This window comes from Nyctereutes procyonoides, unplaced genomic scaffold (genome assembly GCF_905146905.1).
Source record: "Nyctereutes procyonoides isolate TBG_1078 unplaced genomic scaffold, NYPRO_anot_genome, whole genome shotgun sequence".
In the NCBI taxonomy this organism is placed as follows: Eukaryota; Metazoa; Chordata; class Mammalia; order Carnivora; family Canidae; genus Nyctereutes; species Nyctereutes procyonoides.
The window spans coordinates 6,456,565-6,480,255 of record NW_026575048.1 but is presented as its reverse complement, the minus strand read 5'-3'; the positions used below and the strand labels follow the sequence as shown (position 1 = coordinate 6,480,255).

The 23,691-nt window shown below is 41.5% G+C and overlaps 1 protein-coding gene across 3 annotated transcripts in view; it reads left to right on the top strand.

Annotated features, from left to right (window-relative positions):
* ADAM17 (ADAM metallopeptidase domain 17) overlaps positions 1-23,691 on the top strand; it is a 48,001-nt gene that overhangs the window by 20,311 nt on the left and 3,999 nt on the right. For 2 of the 3 annotated variants that reach the window (XM_055327129.1, XM_055327130.1), the window contains 12 exons: positions 1,833-2,001; positions 3,517-3,650; positions 5,465-5,554; positions 7,456-7,569; positions 9,346-9,490; positions 9,599-9,687; positions 11,334-11,486; positions 16,974-17,173; positions 18,206-18,309; positions 20,586-20,720; positions 22,251-22,381; positions 23,174-23,252. In XM_055327129.1, the coding sequence (XP_055183104.1) occupies positions 1,833-2,001; positions 3,517-3,650; positions 5,465-5,554; positions 7,456-7,569; positions 9,346-9,490; positions 9,599-9,687; positions 11,334-11,486; positions 16,974-17,173; positions 18,206-18,309; positions 20,586-20,720; positions 22,251-22,381; positions 23,174-23,252 (1,543 nt within the window). Of the gene's footprint in view, positions 1-1,832; positions 2,002-3,496; positions 3,651-5,464; positions 5,555-7,455; positions 7,570-9,345; positions 9,491-9,598; positions 9,688-11,333; positions 11,487-16,973; positions 17,174-18,205; positions 18,310-20,585; positions 20,721-22,250; positions 22,382-23,173; positions 23,253-23,691 lie in introns of those variants that run through there. The other variant, XM_055327131.1, reaches the window with a different exon arrangement.

Sequence of the window (23,691 nt, the reverse complement as noted above, 5' to 3'; positions counted from 1 at the left end):
CTACTATAAGTGTAAATGTTTGCAAAGACAAAAGTCAAGTCTTCTGTTACCCCCTAGACTCTCAGGAAATGCAAAGTTAATAAAAGGTGATAGTTTGAGAAGTTAAAACAGGGAAACCCAGGCCCTGGTTACTCCTCCACTGAAGTACTAACAGCAGAAACAAAGACCAAACTAGCAGCCTTCCTTTTTTTTTTTTTTTGTTTAAGAGATTTTATTTCTGGTTAGCCAGTAGGCTATTAGTATTTGTTTTGGGGGCATTGAAGTTACATGTGATAGATTTTCAACTGCATGGGGGGGAGTCATTGCCCCTAATCCCTGCATTGTGGGAGAGTCAACTATATTTAACAGCTTTATTGAGGTAAAATTCACATACTATACAGTTCACTCATTTATATCCATTATGAAGGATATAATTCATTGGCTTTTACTGTATCCTAGTTATGGAAGTCATCACCACCATCAATTTTAGAACATTTTCACCACCTGCAAAAGAAATACTGTACCCTCTAGCAGCCTACCACCCTTTGCTTCCAAATCCCCTGGCCCTAGGAAACCACTGATCCATGATCTCTTTAGATTTGCTTGGTCGTACATATAAATGGAATCACAATATGTGATCTTTTATGACTGGCTTCTTTCTCTTAGTATATTTTTAAGTTTCATCCATGCTTTAGCCTGTGTCAGTACTTCATTTCTTTTTTTTGCCAAATATTCTATTGTATGGATATGCCACATTGTGCTTATTTTATGGACATTTGGATTGTTTTCACTTCTTTGGCTATTACAAATAATGCTTCTGTGAACATTTGTGAGCAAGTTTCTGTGTGAGCATTTATTTTCAATTCTCTGGGGTTTATATCAGGAGTGGAATTTCTGGGTCATAGGGTAACTCTATTTTTAACCTTTTGGGGAACTACCAGACTGTTTTCCAGACTGTGGCTGCATTCCACATTTTCACCATTTTACATTCCACAGTATATGAGACTTCTGACTTCTCCACATCTTCACCAATACTTCTTATGACCTGTTTTTGATTCCAGCCATCTTGGCAGATGTGAAGTCATGTCCTTGTGGTTTAGATTTTCATTTTCATGATGGATATGGAAGGAGATTTTATATATCCATATATATATATATATATATAAAATATGAGAGTGTGTGTGTGTGTGTACACACAGTATCTTTTTGTACTTTGCTCATAAGCTGCCTAGTTTGGATGAGACCAGCATTCTTATTGGAACTTTGTTTTTGATTTGACTGACTTTTCAAATGTGTTAGTTCTGATTTACTGTGACCTTGCAATAGGGAAAGTGAAGATTTTTAAAAAACTGCTCTTCCTGAAAGGTATAATAAGTTTTAGGCACATTACTGCAAATTTTCTGTCTTCTCTCCTGTGTATAAAACCTTCATGGTAAAAAGATACTAAGGACACTGGAATAAGAACGGTGCAGGGACCAAAGGCTCATCTCCTGTTTGTTGCTATAGGTCATTACCTGGAGTGGGGTTGGCATGCTATAGGTGTTACAGAAATGTTTTTGAATGAATGAAAAAGGTTCTGCGTTTCCTTTTCTGGATCTTCTAAAAGGTTTCATAACTTGTACAAAATAATGCTTTCTTCAAATACAGATAAAAATCAAAGGGTGAATAATCCATGTATTTATTTGCCAGCATAGAAGCTCTGAGAAAAGTTGAAATGATTTGTTTTTGTTAAAATGACTAGTCAGTTTACTTAAGCTGGAAATGAATGTTATCTAAAAACAAAGGATGTTGTAAAAATTGATTGTTTGGGAATTCTTATATTTTGCGTCTCAATTATATGATTTCTGTTTTAGCCACTTTGGAGACTAATTAATGATACTAAAGACAAAAGAATGTTAGTTTATAAATCTGAAGATATCAAGAATGTTTCACGCCTACAGTCTCCAAAAGTATGTGGTTATATAAAGGCGGATAATGAAGAGTTGATTCCAAAAGGGCTGGTAGACAGAGAGCCACCTAATGGTAAGACTTAAAAATATATTTCAAATAAGAAATTATTTCAAACATGCATTATGGCTGTCTTCAGTAGAGATGGTTAATTGATTAGTAAATGTAGTATTTGACTTGAAAATAGAGTTTTATTCAGAATTGTCTTTAATTCTTTTGCCTGTGAGAATTGAAAACAAATAATGATAACAATAAAGTTCGGAAAAAGTCTACAGAAAGGGGAAATTGAATAATCTGAGGGAATTTTTTTTTTTTTTTTTGTAAATAGTAAAGAAGGGTTGACAATACATATAGTGTTTAAGTGAGTATGGAGAGGAGGGAAAGCGTTTTTATTTGGGGTATTTAGAAATAACAAAATTCTGTTGAAAAATAATATCTTTAGATAAGCTTACGAGAAATTAGTTGGTACCAAGAGAGGTCTGTACTGTTTAGAAAGTGGTTATCAGTCTTGGGACAGCTCACTTTATTTTTATTTATTTATTAAATATTTTGTTAAAAGATTTTATATATATATTGGAGAGAGAGCACGAGTGTGGAGGAAGGGCAGAGAGGGACAAGCAGACACCTTGAAATATGGGGGTCCATCTCAGGACTCTGAGATCACGACCTGAGCCAAAGTCAGGCACTTAACTGACTAAGCCACCCAAGTTCCCCAAAGATTTTATTTTTTAAGTGATCTCCACACCCAACATCAGGCTTGAATTCACCCGGAGATCAAGAGTCGCACACTCTACTGACTGAGCCAGGCAGGTTCCCCGTGACAGATCAGTTTAGGGTCATGGAAAAACCTAGCCATCATGGAGAAGTACTCGACTGTCCTCGTTTTTGAAAACTTACAAAATATGGCTAACATTTTAGTATATAAATAATCAGTTGGATATTTTTTTTTTTAAAGATAGCCAAGATTTTTTTTTTTATTTATTTATGATAGTCACACACACAGAGAGAGAGAGGCAGAGACACAGGCAGAGGGAGAAGCAGGCTCCATGCACCGGGAGCCCGATGTGGGATTCGATCCCGGGTCCCCAGGATCGCGCCCCGGGCCAAAGGCAGGCGCCAAACCGCTGCGCCACCCAGGGATCCCCTCAGTTGGATATTTGATAGAGAGAAGGACCTATTACCATAAACTAATTTTTAGTGTCTGATTATCTTGGTGGTTTTACTCTTACTTTGGTTAATTGGTAAACTTCTAGTATATGTGCTGCCGAAGCGAGCACAATTTGTAAACTTCTAGAAGAAAATGACCAACAATAAGCTAGATGGTTGTCTTACCTTAAGTACTTTTTAAAAGTTTTGTTATTTTAAAAACCTTCTGAAGGAGGCCTTTTTCCTTGGTTTTGAATTCTATTTTAAAACCTCATTACTTTTTACTTTTCGGTCTCCAAATTGTTTTTTGTGAAGATATCTTTAAGGGATACTAAGCTCAAATAATGTTTGTTTCAAAAATATGGTAGATTGAAAGTGTTACTATAAAAAAAACTCCTTGTTTTGATGAATTTTGATTTAATAGTGCATACAAATTCATATTAGAGTTTGTTCATCGGGTGAAGAGAAGAGCTGATCCTAACCCATTGAAGAACACCTGTAAATTGTTGGTGGTAGCGGATCATCGCTTTTACAGATACATGGGCAGAGGGGAAGAGAGTACAACTACAAATTACTTAGTAAGTATCTGATATTGGATCAGGTCACTAGACATAAAAATCGAGGTAGGTAGGGAAATTCCAATTAAGAGAAGACTGCTATGATGTGAAATGTAATGAAATGAGATGTTTCAGATGCCTTGTTATTTCCTAAAATAATGGGGAGCTCTCTTAGGTTCTTATATTACTCTGTAGAGATTCTAATTTCAAATTTTTTAAAACCCATTTTACCTTTGAACTAATGTTTTGCACATTAAAATTTTTATGCATATTAGGTTTAGGGAGAATTCATAGCATAGGCCTCCCTTCTCTATTCAGTTGAACTCTGAAAACATCACTGCTATAATGGCTGTGACTCGTGAATATATGCTTCAGAGTGGGGAAAAAAAAGTATTTATATGAACCTCTGTGTGTTCTTTGCTTATATGTATATTTCAGAGAAGATGATCCTTTTGGCTTATGTTGTATAAAATAGCTAATTGTTGGACTATAACTATGTGAAGTAGGTGGAACTTTCATGGTCATAACTAACTGTAGAGCAAAGATTCAAAAAGAAAGATTACAGAAGTACTGACACTGAGTTTTTGAGCCTTTACTATTATAATTTGAAAAGCCAAGGGAATCCTTTTTCATTGACATTTTTTGTGAGTATGATCTCATTCGTTGTTATAAATTGGCACTGACGAAATGTTTTTGTTGAAGGAATAAAAGAGAATGCAACTATTCATGAACCCAGAGTGTAGGCCCCAAAAGATGCCTTTCTCCTTGCCTTGCATTTTCCGTTCTCTGTGTTTTATTTGTCCCCCCCTCCCCCTATTTCCCTCCCCTTCCAATGTCAAGTGAAAGAATTTATTATGAGGGTAGTAGGAGTAGTGTGTGAAGTCACTGCAATTCTTGTTCCTAAGTAAAAGATTCTTTCTTGAAAAAGTTACTTCTTAATGTGAGTTTTGTATTAAGGGGGTCTTAATATACTTTTTTGTTTATTATACCACAAATATGAATATGATGATAGGTCTAGTCTTAAAAACTGCATTTCTTAGTTTTACACTTACTATAAGCAAACAACAGTTTTTAGATCTCTAATATGCTTCACAGTTGCTAGAACAAACCTCATCTAGCCAGTTGGTGAACAATAGAACAGTCTGTTGGAGGTAAAGGTGGGCAATGAGCATTTGTTCTTCTGTAGTTGGAATCAACCCTTGTCCCTTCTCCCCCAGTATTCTCTGTCTGCCTTACCTCCCTTCCCAAATCATAGGACAGAAGAGAGGGGAATGGTGGGAGTTTGCTCTTCTGTCCCTCTCTGCCCAGTCCTTGGGGCTGGACTTTGCCCAGTGAGGTTTGGGGATAGCTTGAGCAGCATCCATCATTGCCCCTCACCTCTTTCTGGGGAAGACATTTCAGATTCTTGCCAAGAAATGGAGTGGAGATGGACTACTACTTTCTTAGAAGGGCATATTTTAGGTACATTGGTTGACCTTTAACTTTCATTTTTGTAGTTGAACTATTTTAGACCTTTAACTTTCATTTTTATAGTTGAACTATTTTAGAAGTTACTTATAGTTTGGTTCATATGCAATTGATAATCTAAAATTTGAGATGAACTGTACCACTTCTTGATTCTGATAACACTCTAAGCTTGAGGCTAGGAATATTTGTTTTGTTAGTGTCACCAATGTTACGGGATAACATCTTAGTGCTAGTTTTGTAATTGATGGAAACTCTTACAGTGGTATTTTCTCTAAACTGACCATTTTAATCCCTGAAAAATTTATGTTATGTTGCAGAGTGATAATTATACACATGTCTTCCTCACACTCTTTCCTTTGTAAACACAGATAGAGCTTATTGACCGGGTGGATGACATCTATCGGAACACTTCATGGGACAATGCTGGTTTCAAAGGTTATGGAATACAGATAGAGCAGGTATTTACCACTGGTTGTGGATGTGGCTTTTGTTACTCTGCAGAGTGATGTGATGCAAGTATTTGTAACTCATCTTCGACTCTAATCTTAAAATGTGGACATGCCAGTGAATTGTATAGCATTTTTGAATTATTTACAGATGTGAAGTTTTTTGTTCTTAGGCTTGTTGTAGGCAGAAGGCCGCCTTTTGCTGTGATCTTTCTCTGAATTTATGTTGGTTTTATCCTCTTCATTGTTTTACTTTTTTTTTGATTATGCTTTGTCTTTAGTTACAGTGTTGGCACATATTGTTGAATCCTTAGAAAATTTACTCAAATATGGTGAACATTGGCAGGGCATCTGTACATCTAGAACCAGTAGATCCCCCCCCCCCCCAATTTTCTGGTTTCTTATAATCTGTTCATAGAGCACATTCAACAATGGATTATTGATGTCATCTTAATTATATCTCATAGTAAACACTGTTTGAAATTGATAAGACTAATTAAAAAGACTTCTAAAGTTGGGTATTGCTTTGGACAGATGTTTAATATGTAAATTATTTTCTGTTGTTGTTTCCAGGCTCTTTCTATTAATTAACCATATTCTTATAGGTACTGAGGTATAGGATTTAGAGATTAAGAAACAAAACTTTTGAAATTTTACATCATACTATACTTTATAAATGTTAAACTTTTATAGTACTTGTATAAAACTAAGAGAATTATTTTTCCCTTTTCTATTCTTTTACTATTTTGCATTTTCTTTTAAGTTGTTATTTGAATAGGTAATATATACACAAGGTACAAAAGCCAGTGAAAAGTAAGTCTCTTCAACCTCTGCCTATTGTCACACCAGCCCCTTTCCCCATGAGATGCCTCCGTGTCGCAAGTCTCATAAGTGCTGTCCCAGAGAGATTCTGTGCATGTATAGCATGTGTCTGTATATGTGTGTATTTGACACATGGTGGTATGCTCTACTCTTTTGCACCTTGCTTTTTCATTTGGCGAGTATGTTGGTGATTGTTCCATTATGGTACATAGAAAGCTGCCTCACTTGTCTAAAATAGCTGCATCATGTTCAAATTTTAGGGAACTAATAGATAAAACTCCCTTTGCCTTAAGAACTTGGGACCACTTGGAAAAATAGGTGCAGTAAAGGAGATTAAATATCAGCTTTATAATAATGATGATGGATGGATTGGAGGGTGTGGTTTACATGTGCAGTCATAGTGGGCTTCCCACCTATTTCATCCTGGAATTGATCTTGACCACCCACCACCAAAGCTGCTGAGCCCTCCCCTGTGAGCTTCCCATGTGGTGGCAGAGCAGAGCAGAACAGACCAGAATACACCCTCTCCAGGCAGGCACATCCAGAAGAGAGGCCAGAAATGGCTGAGCTGAGATGGCTTTGTTTTTTTCCCTAAACTCGCTCACTGGTCAATAACGTTTCGTCTCCTTGGAGTAAAGCCTTTATTCCTTTTTTATTAAAGCGGGATTAACGTGAATTTTTACTATATGTACAAGGAAGAGCTCCTGTTCTTTGTAATCTTTTTGTGGAGTGCAGTGACAGACATCTAATTCTTCTGGGTCTCTGAATCATTGACTGTAGTTGGAGTAAATATTTTAAGCTTGTGGAACCCAAGTTCTCATTTTGTCAAACTAAATGTAGAGGAAATAAGAGTTGAGGATTACATTTATAAATTGATAAATAATTCATTGACATACATGTTTTCCATACCATGTGCTTCTCAGTTTGTTTTTAAATGGATATTAGAGCTGAAGAATTTTATGGAATTTTGGTTTTAAAACATTTTTTTCCAGAATGGTAGATCTTATTTTGAATAGCTAGAAGTGTGGTATTACTTTAGTCTTATGCCTTTTTTCTTAAGTGTTCTAAGTATATTGTCTTTTTAAGTATAGATCCGCATTCTCAAGTCTCCACAAGAGGTGAAACCTGGTGAAAGGCACTATAACATGGCAAAAAGTTACCCAAATGAAGAAAAGGATGCTTGGGATGTGAAGATGTTGCTGGAGGTAGGTGGCAGAGTCCTGGATATGATGCTGTTAGCACCCTTTGTGGTTTCTAGTACATGGGGCATGTCTGCATCTCAATGAAGGGGTATGATGACAAAGGTAATTAAGAACCAGGAGCAGCCCACCCCAGCTAATCCAGCAATGACCTTACCCCTGTAGCAGGGCAGACAGCAAGATAGGCCAAAAAGTTCTGAAAACGAAAGATGCTACAAAGCAGTACTTCTTGACCTTAATATCTTTGAGAATCTAGTTGTTGAAGTATTGAGACTTCAGAAAACATATACCCAATATAGACACTTTTTGCACACCATTTTGTTCAGGTTTCTTTGAAATTTATCAGTAGATCTCCCAGGTCAGTAATTGTCAAACAGTATGAAAGTTATTAGTAGAAACATAACTTGGAGATCTGAAAGTTTTCTATAGAATTTAAAAACCTCTGTGACTGTATTCTAGTAATAAATCTAAAGACAGCCTAAACATTCTGTGCCATATAATTCTTGCCTCAACAGGGTAGGATTGATCCTTTTTGCTACAGATTTCAGTGTCTTGGGTTTGTGTATGTGATTGCTTTGTTGTAAAATGACCTTCTGTGAGGTGATAGTGATCTTTTTATTTTTAAAATTTATTTATTTATGATAGTCACAGAGAGAGAGAGAGGCAGAGACACAGGCAGAGGGAGAAGCAGGCTCCATGCACCGGGAGCCCGATATGGGATTCGATCCCGGGTCTCCAGGATCATGCCCTGAGCCAAAGGCAGGCGCCAAACCGCTGCGCCGCCCAGGGATCCCTGATAGTGATCTTTTAATAAGTTAGTAAATGTATTGATTTCCTATGGCTGCTCCAACAAGTTACCACAAATTCAGCAGCTTATAACAATACTTATTTATCTAATAATTTCCATGGGTTAGTCCATGCACAGTGTGGCTCATCAGTCTCACAAGGCAAAAATTAAGTTTTCAAAGCTTGAATGGAGTTAAAGGATATTACCAATTCTTTATCCAGGTTGAAATCCAAAGAATGCTGAATGTGTAGAGTACTCTGTGTGGCTTAATCTGCTGTGATCCACTGCCACATCCAGAGGTTCAGACAGCACCGTTCACTTCTAAAGAGGCTTGGCTGGGGTACTAATCATTTAGGGCTGCCAGTAACAGAGCACCACAGACCCGGCAGCTTAAACAGCAGAAATTTATGTTTTATGGTTCCAGAGGCTGGAAAACCAAGGCAAACTTAAAAAAACAAAAAGACCCTGAGCACCTGGCTGGCTCAGTTGGAAGAGCATGAGACTCTTGATTTTAGGGTTGCAAGTTCAAGCCCCATGTTGGGTGTAGAGATTACTAAAAATAAATGAACTTAGAAAAAAACAACCCAAACATATACAAAGCCCATAAAATCCTCGAAATACTTTTGAGGGAATCTGTTTGGGTAGTAGGTGCTGACATCCATTGGAAGGAGTATCCAAGCACGGAGACTTACAGATTTGGAATATCCCCAGGGCTGAGCTGCACAGCTCCACACCAGCCCTCTTGGGTTTGAACTGCTATAAAAAGCTCCCAAGTTCTTCCCTATCCTACCGCCTCCCTGACTTGACAGCACTCCACTTCCTACCTATATAGGTGGGTGAAAATGTAGGTGAGGAGGTTTGGTGCCGCACAGTTTGGTGGTTGCTGATGCAGAACTGCAGTCAGTCATAGGGTGTTTTTCTCCAGTGTCTGGTTGAAACTTCTGGTCTGATGTAATTGTTAATCTAATTAAGTATCCTTTTTTTTTTTCTTAAAGCAATTTAGCTTTGATATAGCTGAAGAAGCATCTAAAGTCTGCCTAGCACATCTTTTTACGTATCAAGATTTTGATATGGGAACTCTTGGGTTAGCGTATGTTGGTTCTCCCAGAGCAAACAGTCATGGAGGTGTTTGCCCAAAGGGTGAGTTTTCCATTTGTTGTGTGGTTATGTGGGGATGGCAGGTTGATTAGATTATATGGTAATCCTGTATTAAATAAGTGATTTGTCACTGTTTCCTTTGTCCTCTAGCTTATTATAGTCCAATTGGAAAGAAGAATATCTATTTGAATAGTGGTTTGACCAGCACAAAAAATTATGGTAAAACCATCCTTACAAAGGTATGTTCTCATGTTTTTTAAAAGGATAGATTTTGATTTTATTGTAGTAGAACCCCAGCTGTATATATTTATGTAGGAATCTTTTTAAAAAGTAATACAAAAAAAATAAAAAAAGTAATACATATTTTGTTTGTTTCTGCCTAAAAAAATACATGTGTTTGGTGGGAAATGGGAAAATAAAAAATATAAAGAAAAAGATAAAAGCTACCTGTGAGATTTCTTTTGTTGTTTTTCCTGAAGACACCACTTCTGGAGCCTTTCACCCTGTGGTTTTCTCTGCAGGCTATGTGGCTCCCAATCCTGTAGTGTAGCTGTCATTTGAAGACCTCCCCAAACTCACATTTCCTGGACCTCTTGTTCTTCCTCTTTCTTGATTTAGACCATCATTTTGGTGTAGTGTATCTTCTAGGAGCTTCCTAAGAAAAGGGTACATGAGAGGAAAATTGAGATTTTTACATATTTGAATATGTCTTTTGTGTTAATGTTAGAATCAATATGGAGTCATTCTGATTTTTTTTTAAAGATTTTATTTATTAGTTAATGAGAGGCAGAGAGAGACAGAGACATAGGCAGAAGGAGAAGCAGGCTTCCTGCAGGGAGCCCGATGCGAGACTTGATCCCAGGACCCCGGATCATGACCTGAGCTGAAGGCAGATGCTCAACCACTGAGCCACCCAGGCGTCCCAGTCCCTCTGATTTCTTTTTTTAAGATTTTATTTATTTATTCATGAGAGACACACAGAAAGAGGCAGAGACATAGGCAGAGAGAGAGAGAGAAGCAGGCTTCCCGCAGTGAGCCTGATATTGGACCCTGAGATCATACCCTGAGCCAAAGGCAGATGCTCAACCATTGAGCCACCCAGGCATTCCAGTCTTTCTGATTTCTTATCCTTTGTATGTGACCTGTTTTTTTCTTTTAGAAGATTTTAGGATCTTGTTTTTGCCCAGGTATCCATTAGGAATGTGTTAGGCACATTCCAGCAAATCCATACAACTAAAAATCCAAATCTTATTCATAAATAAGAGGTGTATTAGCCTCAGTCAGCAAGGTCATGGATAGCATCCTGTGGGTAGCTATGGCAACATAGTGATGCTCTCAGGGAGCCAGGATCTTAAGAGTTTTCATTCAGCCCCTCTGAGCACAAGCCTTTGTCCTCATGCTTCTCATCTGCTCACAAGATGGTTCTCCTCTATGTTGCAGAAAGAGGGACAGAGCCCTGTCTGTCCCTTCTAAAAAACTCAAAGTCCCACTCACTGGCTTCTGTTTATGTCTTGCTGGACAGACTCAGTCATGTGACTGACCTGCCCTCAAGGAAATATGGGAAAATGGCTATTTTAGTAGAGTACATTGCCAACGTGAGCAGGATTAGGATTTTTTAAGGAAGAAGGGAGAATGGATATTGATAGGAAATACTGGCCTCTGCTACACTGGTAGTTTGGCTATGATGTTATAAGTGGTGTAGTTTTTTTTTATCCCACTGTGCTGGGCCCTTCAGTCTAGACACTCCCAACTCCCGTAGTCCAACCACTATCCTCTTGTTGATCCCATTTATCAGGATCCCATTTAAGAAAAGCAGGGTGTGGCTGGCCAAAGCAGCTGATTGTTGGATATTAAGAAATAATGTTTTCTTTGCGTGATCCTTAAGGAAGCTGACCTGGTTACAACTCATGAATTGGGACACAACTTTGGAGCAGAACATGATCCGGATGGCCTAGCGGAATGTGCTCCAAATGAGGACCAGGGCGGAAAATATGTTATGTATCCCATAGCTGTGAGTGGAGATCACGAGAACAATAAGGTATGTATCTTTTGGAGCTTTTTTAGGTTAGGAAAGAAAGAGGCTATGTTTAATTATAACGAGAGCACAGAAAAGCATTCCATTCCAGGGATGGAACTGCAAATTACAGAGTACTGTCGAACTTGGTTTTTTTGTTTTAGAGTGAAATGTGGTCCATCAATCTGGTTAAGGCTATCATTTGTACTGTTATTAAAGTCAATTGTGTTGATTTGAGCTATATGGAAAATTAGTGATAGCAATGGCTCGTGTTAGAGTTCTAGATGGCAGGGTCTGTGCAAGTTAAAAATTTCATGTCGTTCCTTATACAAGCTGTTATTCATTTTAACTCTACTTAATTTGCATGTTTCATAAACTTTAGCAACAAAATACATAATTTGCCAGATTATAAACTTCCCATGGGAAAGGCCCTCACTTATCTTGTTCACAGCTGTCTCCAGTGCCTAGCAGGGGTACCTAGCACATAGTCATTTGCTGAGTAAATAAATGAACAGTTTGCTAGTGGGGGTTTCTGAGAGTACGCTAGTCCCGTGGGATATCGTAGACTCCTGCAGAAACTTCAAGAGTAGCTATGATGGATTCATAGAGTCTGAGCTGAAACTGTTCACAGGCATCTGGTTTGTGCATTTCACTTGAGGTTAAGCAGCACAAAGCCTCATGAGGAGAACATAGGTGTTGCCGAGTTAGAGAGGGCTGACCCTAACCAGGAAAGACTGTGAAGTATTTCTCCTGATTTCCTTTTTCAGGCGGGGGCATGGCTCTCTAAAGGCTGGCAAGGAGCTAGAGGAAAGGATTACTCTTGTGTTTCTCTGGCTTTGCTTTAGGAGGTTTCTCTCTCGTGTTTTTTGTCATATTTTTCCTTGGCTATTATGTATAAACAGTCTCTTCCCCTCTTGCTTTGTACCTTAAGTTTTATTTTTCCTTTGCTTGATGACTTGCACCTCAGGCGCTTTGCCTGCCTCACTTCTGTGTACTCTTCCAACTTGTCACATACCCGGTTGAATTTTCCTCTTCATTTCAGAGTTGTCTCTGCATTTCTTTTCTTTTCTTCTTTTTCTTTTTTTAATGATTAATTTATTTTTAGAGAGAGTGTGTGTATGAGACCTGGGGTGAGGGGGCAGAGGAGGAGAGAGAATCTCAAGCAGACACCTACGGAATGCAGAGCCTGACACTGGGCTTGATCTCATGACCCCAAGATCACGACTTGAGCCAAAACCAAGAGTCAGACAATTAACCGACTTGAGCCACTGAGGCGCCCCTGTCTCTGCATTTCTAAGCACATACATTGTAGCTCAGTGCTATTCAGTAGAAGGTTTTGGGATGACGGAAACATTCTGTGTTAATACAGCAGCCACTAGTCCCAGGTGGCCATTGAGCACTCCAGATGTGGCCGGGGAGACCAAGTAACTGGATTTTAAGTTGTTTATTTTATTATTTTAAAACTCTATTTATTTTTTTCCCATCATTCAGATTTATTTATTTATTTATTTATTTATTTATTTATTTATTTATTATTTTTTTATTGGTGTTCAATTTACCAACATACAGAATAACCCCCAGTGCTCATCCCGTCAAGTGTCCCCCTCAGTGCCCGTCACCCATTCACCCCCACCCCCTGCCCTCCTCCCCTTCCACCACCTCTAGTTCGTTTCTGAGTTAGGAGTCTTTATGTTCTGTCTCCCTTTGTGATATTTCCCACACATTTCTTCTCCCTTCCCTTATATTCCCTTTCACTATTAATTATATTCCCCAAATGAATGAGAACATACACTGTTTGTCCTTCTCCGATTGACTTACTTCACTCAACATAATACCCTCCAGTTCCATCCACGTTGAAGCAAATGGTGGGTATTTGTCATTTCTAATGGCTGAGGAATATTCCATTGTATGCATAAACCACATCTTCTTTATCCATTCATCTTTCGATGGACACCGAGGCTCCTTCCACAGTTTGGCCACTGTGGACATTGCTGCTAGAAACATCGGGGTGCAGGTGTCCCGGTGTAAAACTCTGTTTAAATTCAATAGTGGTTGCCTGGGGCTGGAGCTGGGAATGGGAGTTAACTGTAAAAGAACATGAGGGACCTTATTGGGACAAGAACATGTCCATAGGCTGATTTACAGTCATTGGAAATCACTGACTTGTACACTTGAAATGGGTGAATTTTGTGGTATGTAAAATATGCCTTAATAAAGCTAGTAAATAAATAACAGCCACCACTAGCCAGTGTGGGAGCCAAGAGGAAGCAGTGAGCATGCAGAGGAGTTATGAAGCCGTGAGTTGATCATTGTTGAAGCTGGTGAGGGGCATGTGGGTATTCACAATACATTCTGTCCATTTTGCAGATGTGTGAACATTTCTATAGTAGTATGAAATATGTGGTGAGAGAAAAGAAACTAAAATAGTCACATTTGGCTCGTGGCTATAGGATTAGTGCACTCTATAGTCATTTGCTTCTTTGTTAGGATGGTGTGAGTACTTTGGGGGAAACTGTCTTACTTTGCAGACTCTTCCTCTAAAACTTCTTTTTTTTTCCTCTAAAACTTCTTTTTTTAAATTTTTATTTATTTATGATAGTCACACACACACACACAGAGAGAGAGAGAGAGAGAGAGAAAGAGAGAGAGAGAGAGAGGCAGAGACACAGGCAGAGGGAGAAGCAGGCTCCATGCACCGGGAGCCCGACATGGGATTCAATCCCGGGTCTCCAGGATCGCGCCCTGGGCCAAAGGCAGGCGCTAAACCACTGCGCCACCCAGGGATCCCTCCTCTAAAACTTCTAAGTGAGATTTCCCTGGGAGCTCTTCCATGGCCTGGTAATGACACCCTAAGGAGAACAGTGCCTGGCCAGAGCCCTTTTTTTTTTTTTTCTTTTAAATTCAGGAAGTGCCAGTCTATCCACATTGGGCGTAGAGCTTACTTAAAAAAAAAAAAAAAAAACAAACCACAACTCTTGGGGCACTTGGCTAGTTCTGTCAGTAGAGCATGTGAGTCTTGATCTCAGGGTCATGAGTCCAAGCCCCATGTTGAGCGTGAAGCTTATTTAAATAAAAATGGAGAGACAAGGAAAGGAAGTGCTAGTTTATCAAAAAAGAAAAATTTATCCATTTATTTATTTTGTCCCAAGCACATCATATTTAGTGTATTTTCTATTAGTTTGGTTTACCCAAATATCAATCTTCTTATAAAAACACACTGAGCATCTTCTAATTGACATTTTTTTAAAAAAGATTTATTTATTTATTCATTCAGAGAAAGGGGCAGAGACAGAGGCAGAGGGTGAAGCAGGCTCCATGCAAGGAGCCCGACATGGGACTCGATCCTGGGTCTCAGGATCACACCCTTGGCTGCAGGCGGTGCTAAACCACTGCGCCACCAGGGCTGCCCCTAATCTCCATTTTAAATGAATTCTTTAATTAAAATGTTTGTGAGTAGATTTTAAAGCACCTTGGTTTCCTTGACCTTGAAAGATAGGGCCTGGCACCTCCCACAGATAACGCTGCTGAGAAGTGACTTGCCTTGGGCCTTGCTGTCATCAGATGGCACAAGGTGGGTGAGTTCGTAGGAGGGTTTGTTAGCAGAAGAGGAGAGAGTGTGGGAAGGGTGCAAAGAGAAGACCCGACTGAGGTTTTCAGGGAACATGGAGACCACAGTCCCGTTAGCCCTGCCCAGGAGCCCTGCTCAGGGTATGGCTCTGGTAAGTTAGTGAGGAGGATTCTTACTGCTTCCGTGTGAATTCTGATTCCTTAGTGTCTGATCTCCCATGAGTTAACTGCTAAAATTGAGTTTATGAATCTGCAGTGCTCGTGAATAAACCCAGCAGATTCTAATTGCCGGAGGCCTAGACTGAAATAACTAGACCCCTTAAATCTCTTTACTATAGGGCAGCCCCGGTGGCACAGTGGTTTAGTGCCGCCTGCAGCCTGGGGTGTGATCCTGGGGACCCGGGATCGAGTCCTGAATCAGGCTTCCTGTATGGAGCCTGGTTCTCCCTCTGCCTGTGTCTCTGCCCCCCCCCCCCCCCTCTCTCTCTCTCTCTCTCTCTCTCTCTGTGTGTGTGTGTGTCTATGAATAATAAATAAATAAATAAATCTCTTTATATAGAATTAATGGAAGGTGCTTTAAAAAAAAAAAAAGCCCAGTTAGTATGTCTGTTTAGGGTGTCTGGATATCTTTCCAAAAATAATCCTTTCGGTATCTGATTCACAGACCTATAGAGGGTCTTATGCCTCTGCTCCTCAGAGGCTCTTTTCTGGGGCAAAAGTGAAGCCATTTTAGCAAATGTGCAGCATTTGTGGACACCCTGCCTCAGGAACTAACTACGCAAGGGACCCCTGGGTGGTTCAGTGTTTGAGAGTCTGCCTTAGGCTCAGGTCATGATCCCGGGGTGCTGGGATCGAGTCCCGCATTGGGCTCCTCCGCAGGGAGCTGCCTACCCCCTCTGCCTGTGTCTCTGCCTCTCTCTCTCTCTCTCTGTGTGTGTCTCTCATGAATAAATAAATAAAATCTTAAAAAAAAAAAAAGCTAGATAAGTTTTTCAAGTTTCTTACTCCCTTTCTGGCTAATTTCAGATGGTTTGGAAAATGGACTCCATTTCAGAGCTCCTGGTAAAAATCCCCAAATTTAGAAGACCATTTCCTTGATTCTATATTGCAGGTGGGGGAGCAAGGGTAGAGGCTTCTTTTGGGACATTGATCAACTGTAGAAATCTCAAAGAAACTTAAAATCTTGGAGACCCATGTGAATGTTTAGGTAACAATTCGTATTTTTATCTAATAGGCTGTATGTAATATACGTCTTACTGTGTCCATCTATTTAGAAGCATTTATTTATTTATTTATTTATTTATTTATTTATTTATTTATTTATTATTTTATATTTTCTTTTATATTTTATTTTATTTTATTATTTTATTTTATTTTTTATTTTATTTTATTTTATTTTATTTTATTTTATTTTATTTATTTATTTTTTTTTTATTTAGAAGCTTTATACATGGGTCATTCGTACACATAGCCAGGGAAAAGAAGAGGTAAATCAGAGATAGACTGTGTTTTGCATCCCTGAGTCATTATGTCCAGGAAGATGATGCTTGATCAAGTGGTATGCTTGATTCTTACTGTCACTGCATTGGTGCAGGGTGTCATGCCTGGGGACAGGACAGCATGGAGTCTGGGGGAGCCAGACTGGGTCCTCTTGATGGGACGGACTGGGATGTATGGCCTCAGTGTTTGTATAGCTTGCCTGTGGAGAATTTTAGGCTCTTAACCAAATTCACACCAGTTTTTGAGTACCCTCCTGACAGAGATAACTTGATTCTGTTTAGTTGGCATTTTGAGGTGACAGTGATGGAATTTGACATTCCTCCACGGTAGCTCAGATTGTGGCTGTTACAGTAAGAGTTTGTCTCTAGGCAAGAAACATAAACACTCCATGGGAATGAATTCTTATTGTTATTTGGTTCCTTTGTGGCCTTTTTTTCTTTTAAGATGTTTTCAAACTGCAGTAAACAGTCCATCTATAAGACCATCGAAAGTAAGTCCCAGGAGTGTTTTCAAGAGCGAAGCAACAAAGTGTGTGGGAACTCCAGGGTGGATGAAGGAGAGGAGTGCGATCCTGGCATCATGTACCTGAACAATGACACGTGCTGTAGCAGCGACTGTATGCTGAGGGCAGGTGTGCAGTGCAGGTGAGTGCCTGAGCATCAGGTGAAGGGTGTGTGCACGTGGGCGAGTGCATGTTTATCTCTTTTTGTCCTTTACAGCAAGAAAAATGCTTTCTGGAACACAGTGTGACTTTATGTTACAAAGTCTTTCATCTTACATACTTTTTTTTTAAAAGATTTATTTATTTATTTATGATAGTAGAGAGAAGAGAGAGAGAGAGGCAGAAGCAGGCTCCATGCCGAGAGCCCGACGCGGGACTCGATCCCGGGACTCCAGGATCGCGCCCTGGGCCAAAAGCAGGCGCTAAACCGCTGAGCCACCCAGGGATCCCCTCATCTTACATACTTTTTGATTCAGGATCCCACAGCTCAGAGAGTCTTTTCTAAGGAAACACAGAGGTGATTTAATGAGGATTTTGCTGGCTGCATTCTTTTGTAGTAACAAGATATTAGACACACTCAGATGACAGTCCTGAGATCTAAATTATTGTGTTTCTGTGCAAAAAAATAGTGTTGGAGAATACTATTTAGTGGCATAACTAAATGCAGACGAAGTAGTACAAATTAGGAGGTGCCTGTGTTTCCATTTTTCTGACCAGTGCCTGGCTCAGCATAGAAGGGAAAAGTTGGGTTTATGATGGGTAGCAGGTCTGACCATGTAGCGTGCTCACTTGTCATAAATATGATGGGGACCAGGACTCTGGCTGCCTGTAAATCAGGCAGGCTCACTGTTGATGGCCTTGCAGCCCTTGTCTTCTACCCCCCATCCCTTAAAAAAAAATTACTGTATTAAGTTAATGAAAACCAAGGACATGAAGATGTTTTAAGGATGAGTCCCTCCCTTGGATCTCTGTGTACTTACTCTCTGCATCACGGCTGCTGTAGTAGGAAGGACAGAGCATCTGTAGATGGGCTGGCGCCCAGGAAGGCTGAGTGTGCGGGACAGTTGGCCAGGAGGCCTTCTCTGCCATCCTCAGGACCCTGTGATATGACTGTAGTGTTTGCTGTGGAGCTGACATTTAACTCAAACCATCTTTGTCTGCTTTACCTTTGCAGTGACAGGAACAGTCCTTGCTGTAAAAACTGTCAGTTCGAGACCGCCCAGAAGAAGTGCCAAGAGGCTATTAATGCTACTTGCAAAGGCGTGTCTTACTGCACAGGTGAGTGCCCCTGGTGCTGCTTCTCTTGGGCTACTTTGCTCAGGTGAGTATGTGTGTGTTGGAGACAACACTGTATTTTGTTCACATGAAAATCACCTTCATAATCAAACTCCTTAGATTGAGATACACTTACCATTGGTGCCAGGCCCATTCTACTTGCTTATTTCTTGCTTTTCGTCCACTTAGTTGTTCTTATAGGCAGCACTATAATGTGTTTAATATTTGCCTGGGAATGTGTATTTCCTTGAAAGATAATATAGTGTTATTTTATGTATGTATGTTTTTTTTATTTAATTTTTTTTTTTTAGATTTTATTTATTTATTAGAGACAGAGACAGACAGAGAGAGAGAGAGAGAGAGAGAGAGAGAGAGAGAGAAAGGGAGATACAGGCAGAGGGAGAAGCAGGCTCCATGCAGGGAGCCTGATGTGGGACTTGATCCTGGGTCTCCAGGATCATGCCCTAGGCTGAAGGTGGCGCTAAACCGCGGAGCCACCTGGGCTGCCCATATATATGTGTTTTTAACATGCTAGGATAATACTCTACTTTAGATCTCTTTTTAAACTCAATGCAGTATTTTTATGAATTCTCCCTATTGTGCCACCTTTGTCTGTATCCATGTCTGTACATAGTTCGTTGTTTGGGGTACCTGCTGAGTTTACTTGTGTTATTTACTGTCTTTTACTATCTGTTCACTGAGTGTTGACTTGGATTGCTTACATCTTCTGGCTACTGCAGGTAGGACTAGGACAGTCCATCTCCCATGCCTTTGTCAGGTGTTGTAAGAGTTTCCTGGGTGCACGTGGAGGAGTAGAATTGCTGGTCTTAATTGTTTTGCCAATCTGAAGAGTGTAAAGGTATCTCCTTTACAAATCTCCTTTTTGAACATCTCCTTATATATGTTAAGCATTTTGTTTGAGGCAGGGCAGATTCCTTAAATTCGGTGTCACTGCTCCACTGACTGAAGTCTGAGTTCTTTCGGACTCCGTGGACCGGTCCTATTTGTCAGGTGAAAGGTCAGACCTCCAGCTCTGGTCACCATCCGCTATTCTCATGCAATAGTTCTCTGTGATCATGTTTAACTGTGCATACTGCTCATGTTCCAGAATGAGCCCCTCATTCCATCCTCTCACTTCAAGTTAACATCCTTCCTTCTGTGGCTTTTGTTTTGGCTGGAAGAATCACTGATTCACTGAAATATTTGCAGCGTATTTATGGCGTGTGATAGGGATTGGATAAAAGTTGATTAATAGGTTTGATCTTTGCTCTTGTGGAGCTCACCAGTCTGTGACGGGGGAACCAAAAACACAGATGTTACTCAGATGTAAATGGAGGGGCGCCTGGGTGGCTCAGTCGGGTTGAGTGCCTGACTCTTGATCTCAGCTCAGGTCTTGATTGCAGGGTTATGAGTTTGAATCCAGCTCTGGGTTCCCCACTGCGCATGGAGCTTTCTTTAAAAAAAAAAAAAAAAAAAAGTGGGCAGCCCCGGTGGCTCAGCAGTTTGGCACCTCCTTCAGCCCAGGGTGTGATCCTGGAGACCTGGGATCGAGTCCCATGTCAGGCTCCCTGCATGGAGCCTGCTTCTCCCTCTGCCTGTGTCTCTGCCCCTCTCTCTTTGTCTCTCATGAATAAATAAATAAAATCGTAAAAAAAAAAAAAAAGATGTAAATTGCAAAATGTGTGCTTGAAGGAGAGAACTGTAGCTATAGCAGTGGAGCACAATGGGGTGAAAGGGCCTCTAGAGGCCTGGGTGGGGGCCTGAGGGGGTCTGGGGGAGACTATTGAGCCAGATTTAAAGGATGAGAAAAAGCCAGCCACCCTGCATGGTGGAAACGAGAGCGTTCCAGGTAGACCGAAGAGAGTATGTTATGGTTCTGAGGGCAGAGCTCTTAGGTGAAGAAATTGGAGGCCGGCTGAGGTGAGGGCTTGGAAGTGGCCACTGGGGAGGCCGCAGGGGCCCGGCTGGCTGCTGCCCTGAGCCTTCCTGCAGAGCTTGGATTTCAGTCCAAGTAATGGCTGTAATGTTTGTTGTGTAGCGTGTACGTATTACATATGTATATATTCTGTTATATCGAGTTATGTTTCACAATAAAAAGGTAGAAGCAAAATGTTAAATAGTCGCTGAGGGGTTGTTTGGGAGCACAGGGACCCCCACTGCCCCGAGCTGGGTACCTGGCCTGGCCCGTGCAGTGCCGACTCTGGGAATCAGAGGCCTGCCCTGTAGGACTGGTGGCCGTGTGACTCGTTGTGACCTGTGTGCTTCTTGTGTGCTTCCAGGTAACAGCAGTGAGTGCCCGCCTCCTGGAAATGCTGCAGATGACACCGTGTGCTTGGATCTCGGCAAGTGTAAAGATGGGAAGTGCGTTCCTTTCTGTGAGAGGGAGCAGCACCTGGAGTCCTGTGCATGTAATGGTGAGCACATGTCCGTGCTGTGTCCGTGCAGCAGGAGGGAAGATGATCTTTGTTCACAGTCTCCTCCCTTTGAGGGCCCAGCAGGGGCCCCTGCTGGCTGGACAGTGGCAAGAACCCGGGCAGGGGAAGCGTGGTCTGTGAGAACTCTGGATTCAGATCCTGGCTTGTCTGAAATGTCGTGGTGGTCTTCCTTCTTGCTGCATTTTCAGACCATGTGGCAGCATTAGGGGCAGGATAGGAGGGGATCTTGTTGCTGTGAGTGGGTCAATGGGGGTCTGTCCTCACCACCCCGCCTCCCCCCCCCCCCATGTCTTAGACACCATGAGTGCAGCAGGAGCCATCTGCAGCCTCCTGGCAGTGAGCTCTGACGCTCCCTCAGGACGTCATCCAGAGGGCAGATTCCAGGATCTGACCCTGTGTGTCAGAGTATCTGCTGTTGTCACCAGGGGTGAGCCTGCTGCCCTCTGCTTCCTGCCAGATGTCTGGGGCAGGGGCCTTGCTTAGTGATGTTGGTGACAACATGCTGGTCTCTCAGACACTTGTCCTTAGGTTTCCTCCTCCTGTTTTTGGAACTCCTGGGTCTGAGAAGGGGCCGCAGGGACTGACCGGGCTCCAGGCTTCCCACCCCACCTCACCTCAGGAGAGTTCTTTTGCTTTCAAAACAACCCAGAAGTCCAGAACCACTAGGTTGGGGACTCACCGTGTGTACCATGGGGTACACCGGGGGGAACAAGTGAACATGGAAGGAAACACACAGTAGGTTCCAAATAAGCAGTTTCCTGAGTGAGTGGCAGGAGGCTTGGGATGCCCTGGAGAGACATGTGCAAATGCTCAGGAAATACTGGATCAATGAGTGAATGATGAAAAGGTTTTTCTTTTCCCACAAAAATGGTTTTGCTTGTTTTGTGTTGTAGTTGATTTCAGTTTCTCCCAAGTAGGTGTAAATCTGGACTTCCTCTGGGTCGCGTGCTGTCCCGAGTTACTGTTTGGGCATTGCTGCTGGCGGTCCGTGTGCCTGAGGGTTATGTGGTGCCTGGTTGTGTCCATGACCCCGTGCGGTGGGCGGTTGGCCGTGTGGCTGCCGTGCTCACGTCACATGGTGGCGCCCTCAGATCTGCCCCTGGCTGTTCTGTCGCAGGCCGCGTTGGCTCTCCTTGGAGCCTTGCTTCCCCAAGGGTGTGTTTGAAATAGAAGCCAGGGGTTGAAATCAGTGTAAGAAGAAAGGATGAAGGGAAACATTTAGTATCATAAGTAGAATAATTTGGCTCTTAATCTGTTAAAGGAAACTCTTTGGTGTAAATTGGTTTTACCTTGTGGCCTGAGGACCCAGGAGCATGAACTCAGAAGTTAGTCTTGGGGTGAATGAGGAATAGTTTGCTATTGAAATGAAAAACAAACGCGCATTTACGCATTTCCTTCCTCGTTGGGAGCTTGGGAGCTTGGGAGCCGGGTGGGAGGAGAGAGGGAAGGAGGAGCTCCATGTGTGGAGCAGAACCCCAGCCTTCCACGCCGTTGCTGGTTCTGTTTCAGAGACGGACAACTCCTGCAAGGTGTGCTGCCGGGACCCCTCGGGCCGGTGTGTGCCCTACGTGGACGCTGAACAAAAGAACTTATTCCTGAGGAAAGGAAAGCCCTGTACGGTGGGCTTTTGTGACATGAATGTGAGTATCTACTTAGGTACAGCTCTTTCCGTAACAGCCAGACGGGCAGCTTTTGTATCGTAAAGACTTGATTTTGCTGATGGCAGGCGTGTTGCCAGGCCTCCTTAACCCACTGTTTGCTTGCGTGTGCCCGGCTGTCTGGGTGAGCGTGTGGGTGTGACCCCGGAGGGCTGGGACACTGGAGCACTCCCTCCAGAGCACGGGACCCTAAGTCCCAGGACTTGGTGGGACCATGGGGGCCCTTTGAGATAAAGGTGCATTTTAGGCAGTCAGCATTAATTACTTGGTTTCCTAGACTAATTGTAAAATTGATTAAGATGGCAAAATTGCAGGTTTCGATTTTGAAATCAGAGCTGATATAACAAAGACCTAGAGGTGGCTCGACACACCTTCGTCAGACCCTCTTGTTCTCTACTGAAACACATTTTGTTCCTGCAGAATCATGGAGGAGGTTTTAAAGGGGTTCGGCGGGCTTGTCTGGCTGTAGTTAGGCGGCTCCTGTTCCCGTTGTGTGTGTGCTCAGTAGAGCCCTTGCTAGAGTGCCCCGTCTTAAACAAAATTGGTTTTCTCAAGTTTCATTTCCTGGTGATTCTAAATTTACTTATAAAAATGGACTAATTGTGTAGGTGGCAATGACAAGTGTATCCTGCTTTCTTAGGTCCTGCGTCAAAAAATGGGTCCCCTGCATGTTTGGTTTATTGTAGCTTTTCTCGTGTCCATTATTTTTATGCAGCCGTGTTGCTTCTAAATGCAGCGCTTGTAGGGGCAATACTGTATGTTTTCTGTTCATAGGGCAAATGTGAGAAACGAGTACAGGATGTCATCGAGCGATTCTGGGATTTCATTGACCAGCTGAGCATCAATACTTTTGGTAGGTGATTTCCCCGGATGGCTGATTGCTTAGACCTGAGCCGATTTCAGTGATGACATGAGAAAAGTGCTTTCAGATTAATATGCTCTAATACTGCAACAGCAGATGGAAATATTCACAGCTTTTGTGGAAACAACTTTGTCAGCAAAGATAAAATGGATTCCCAGCTCTCCCCCTGTGTGGTGTGGATGCACAGATTTTCAGACAAGGAAAGTCAATCCTTTGTCAAAATATTGGCTTCTTTCTTTAAAAAATGAACACCCGACACCATAAGCATGGCTCAGTCCCATAAGTTGTAAATCTGACTCCTGTATGATGTAAGCATCATTTATTTAAAAGTGGGCCTCAGATTTTGCAGAAACAACGAGGTCTTTCTGTCTTGCAGGGTTTATAAAGTCCCAAAAATAATGCCCCAATAGCAACAACTTTGTCGTGTTTT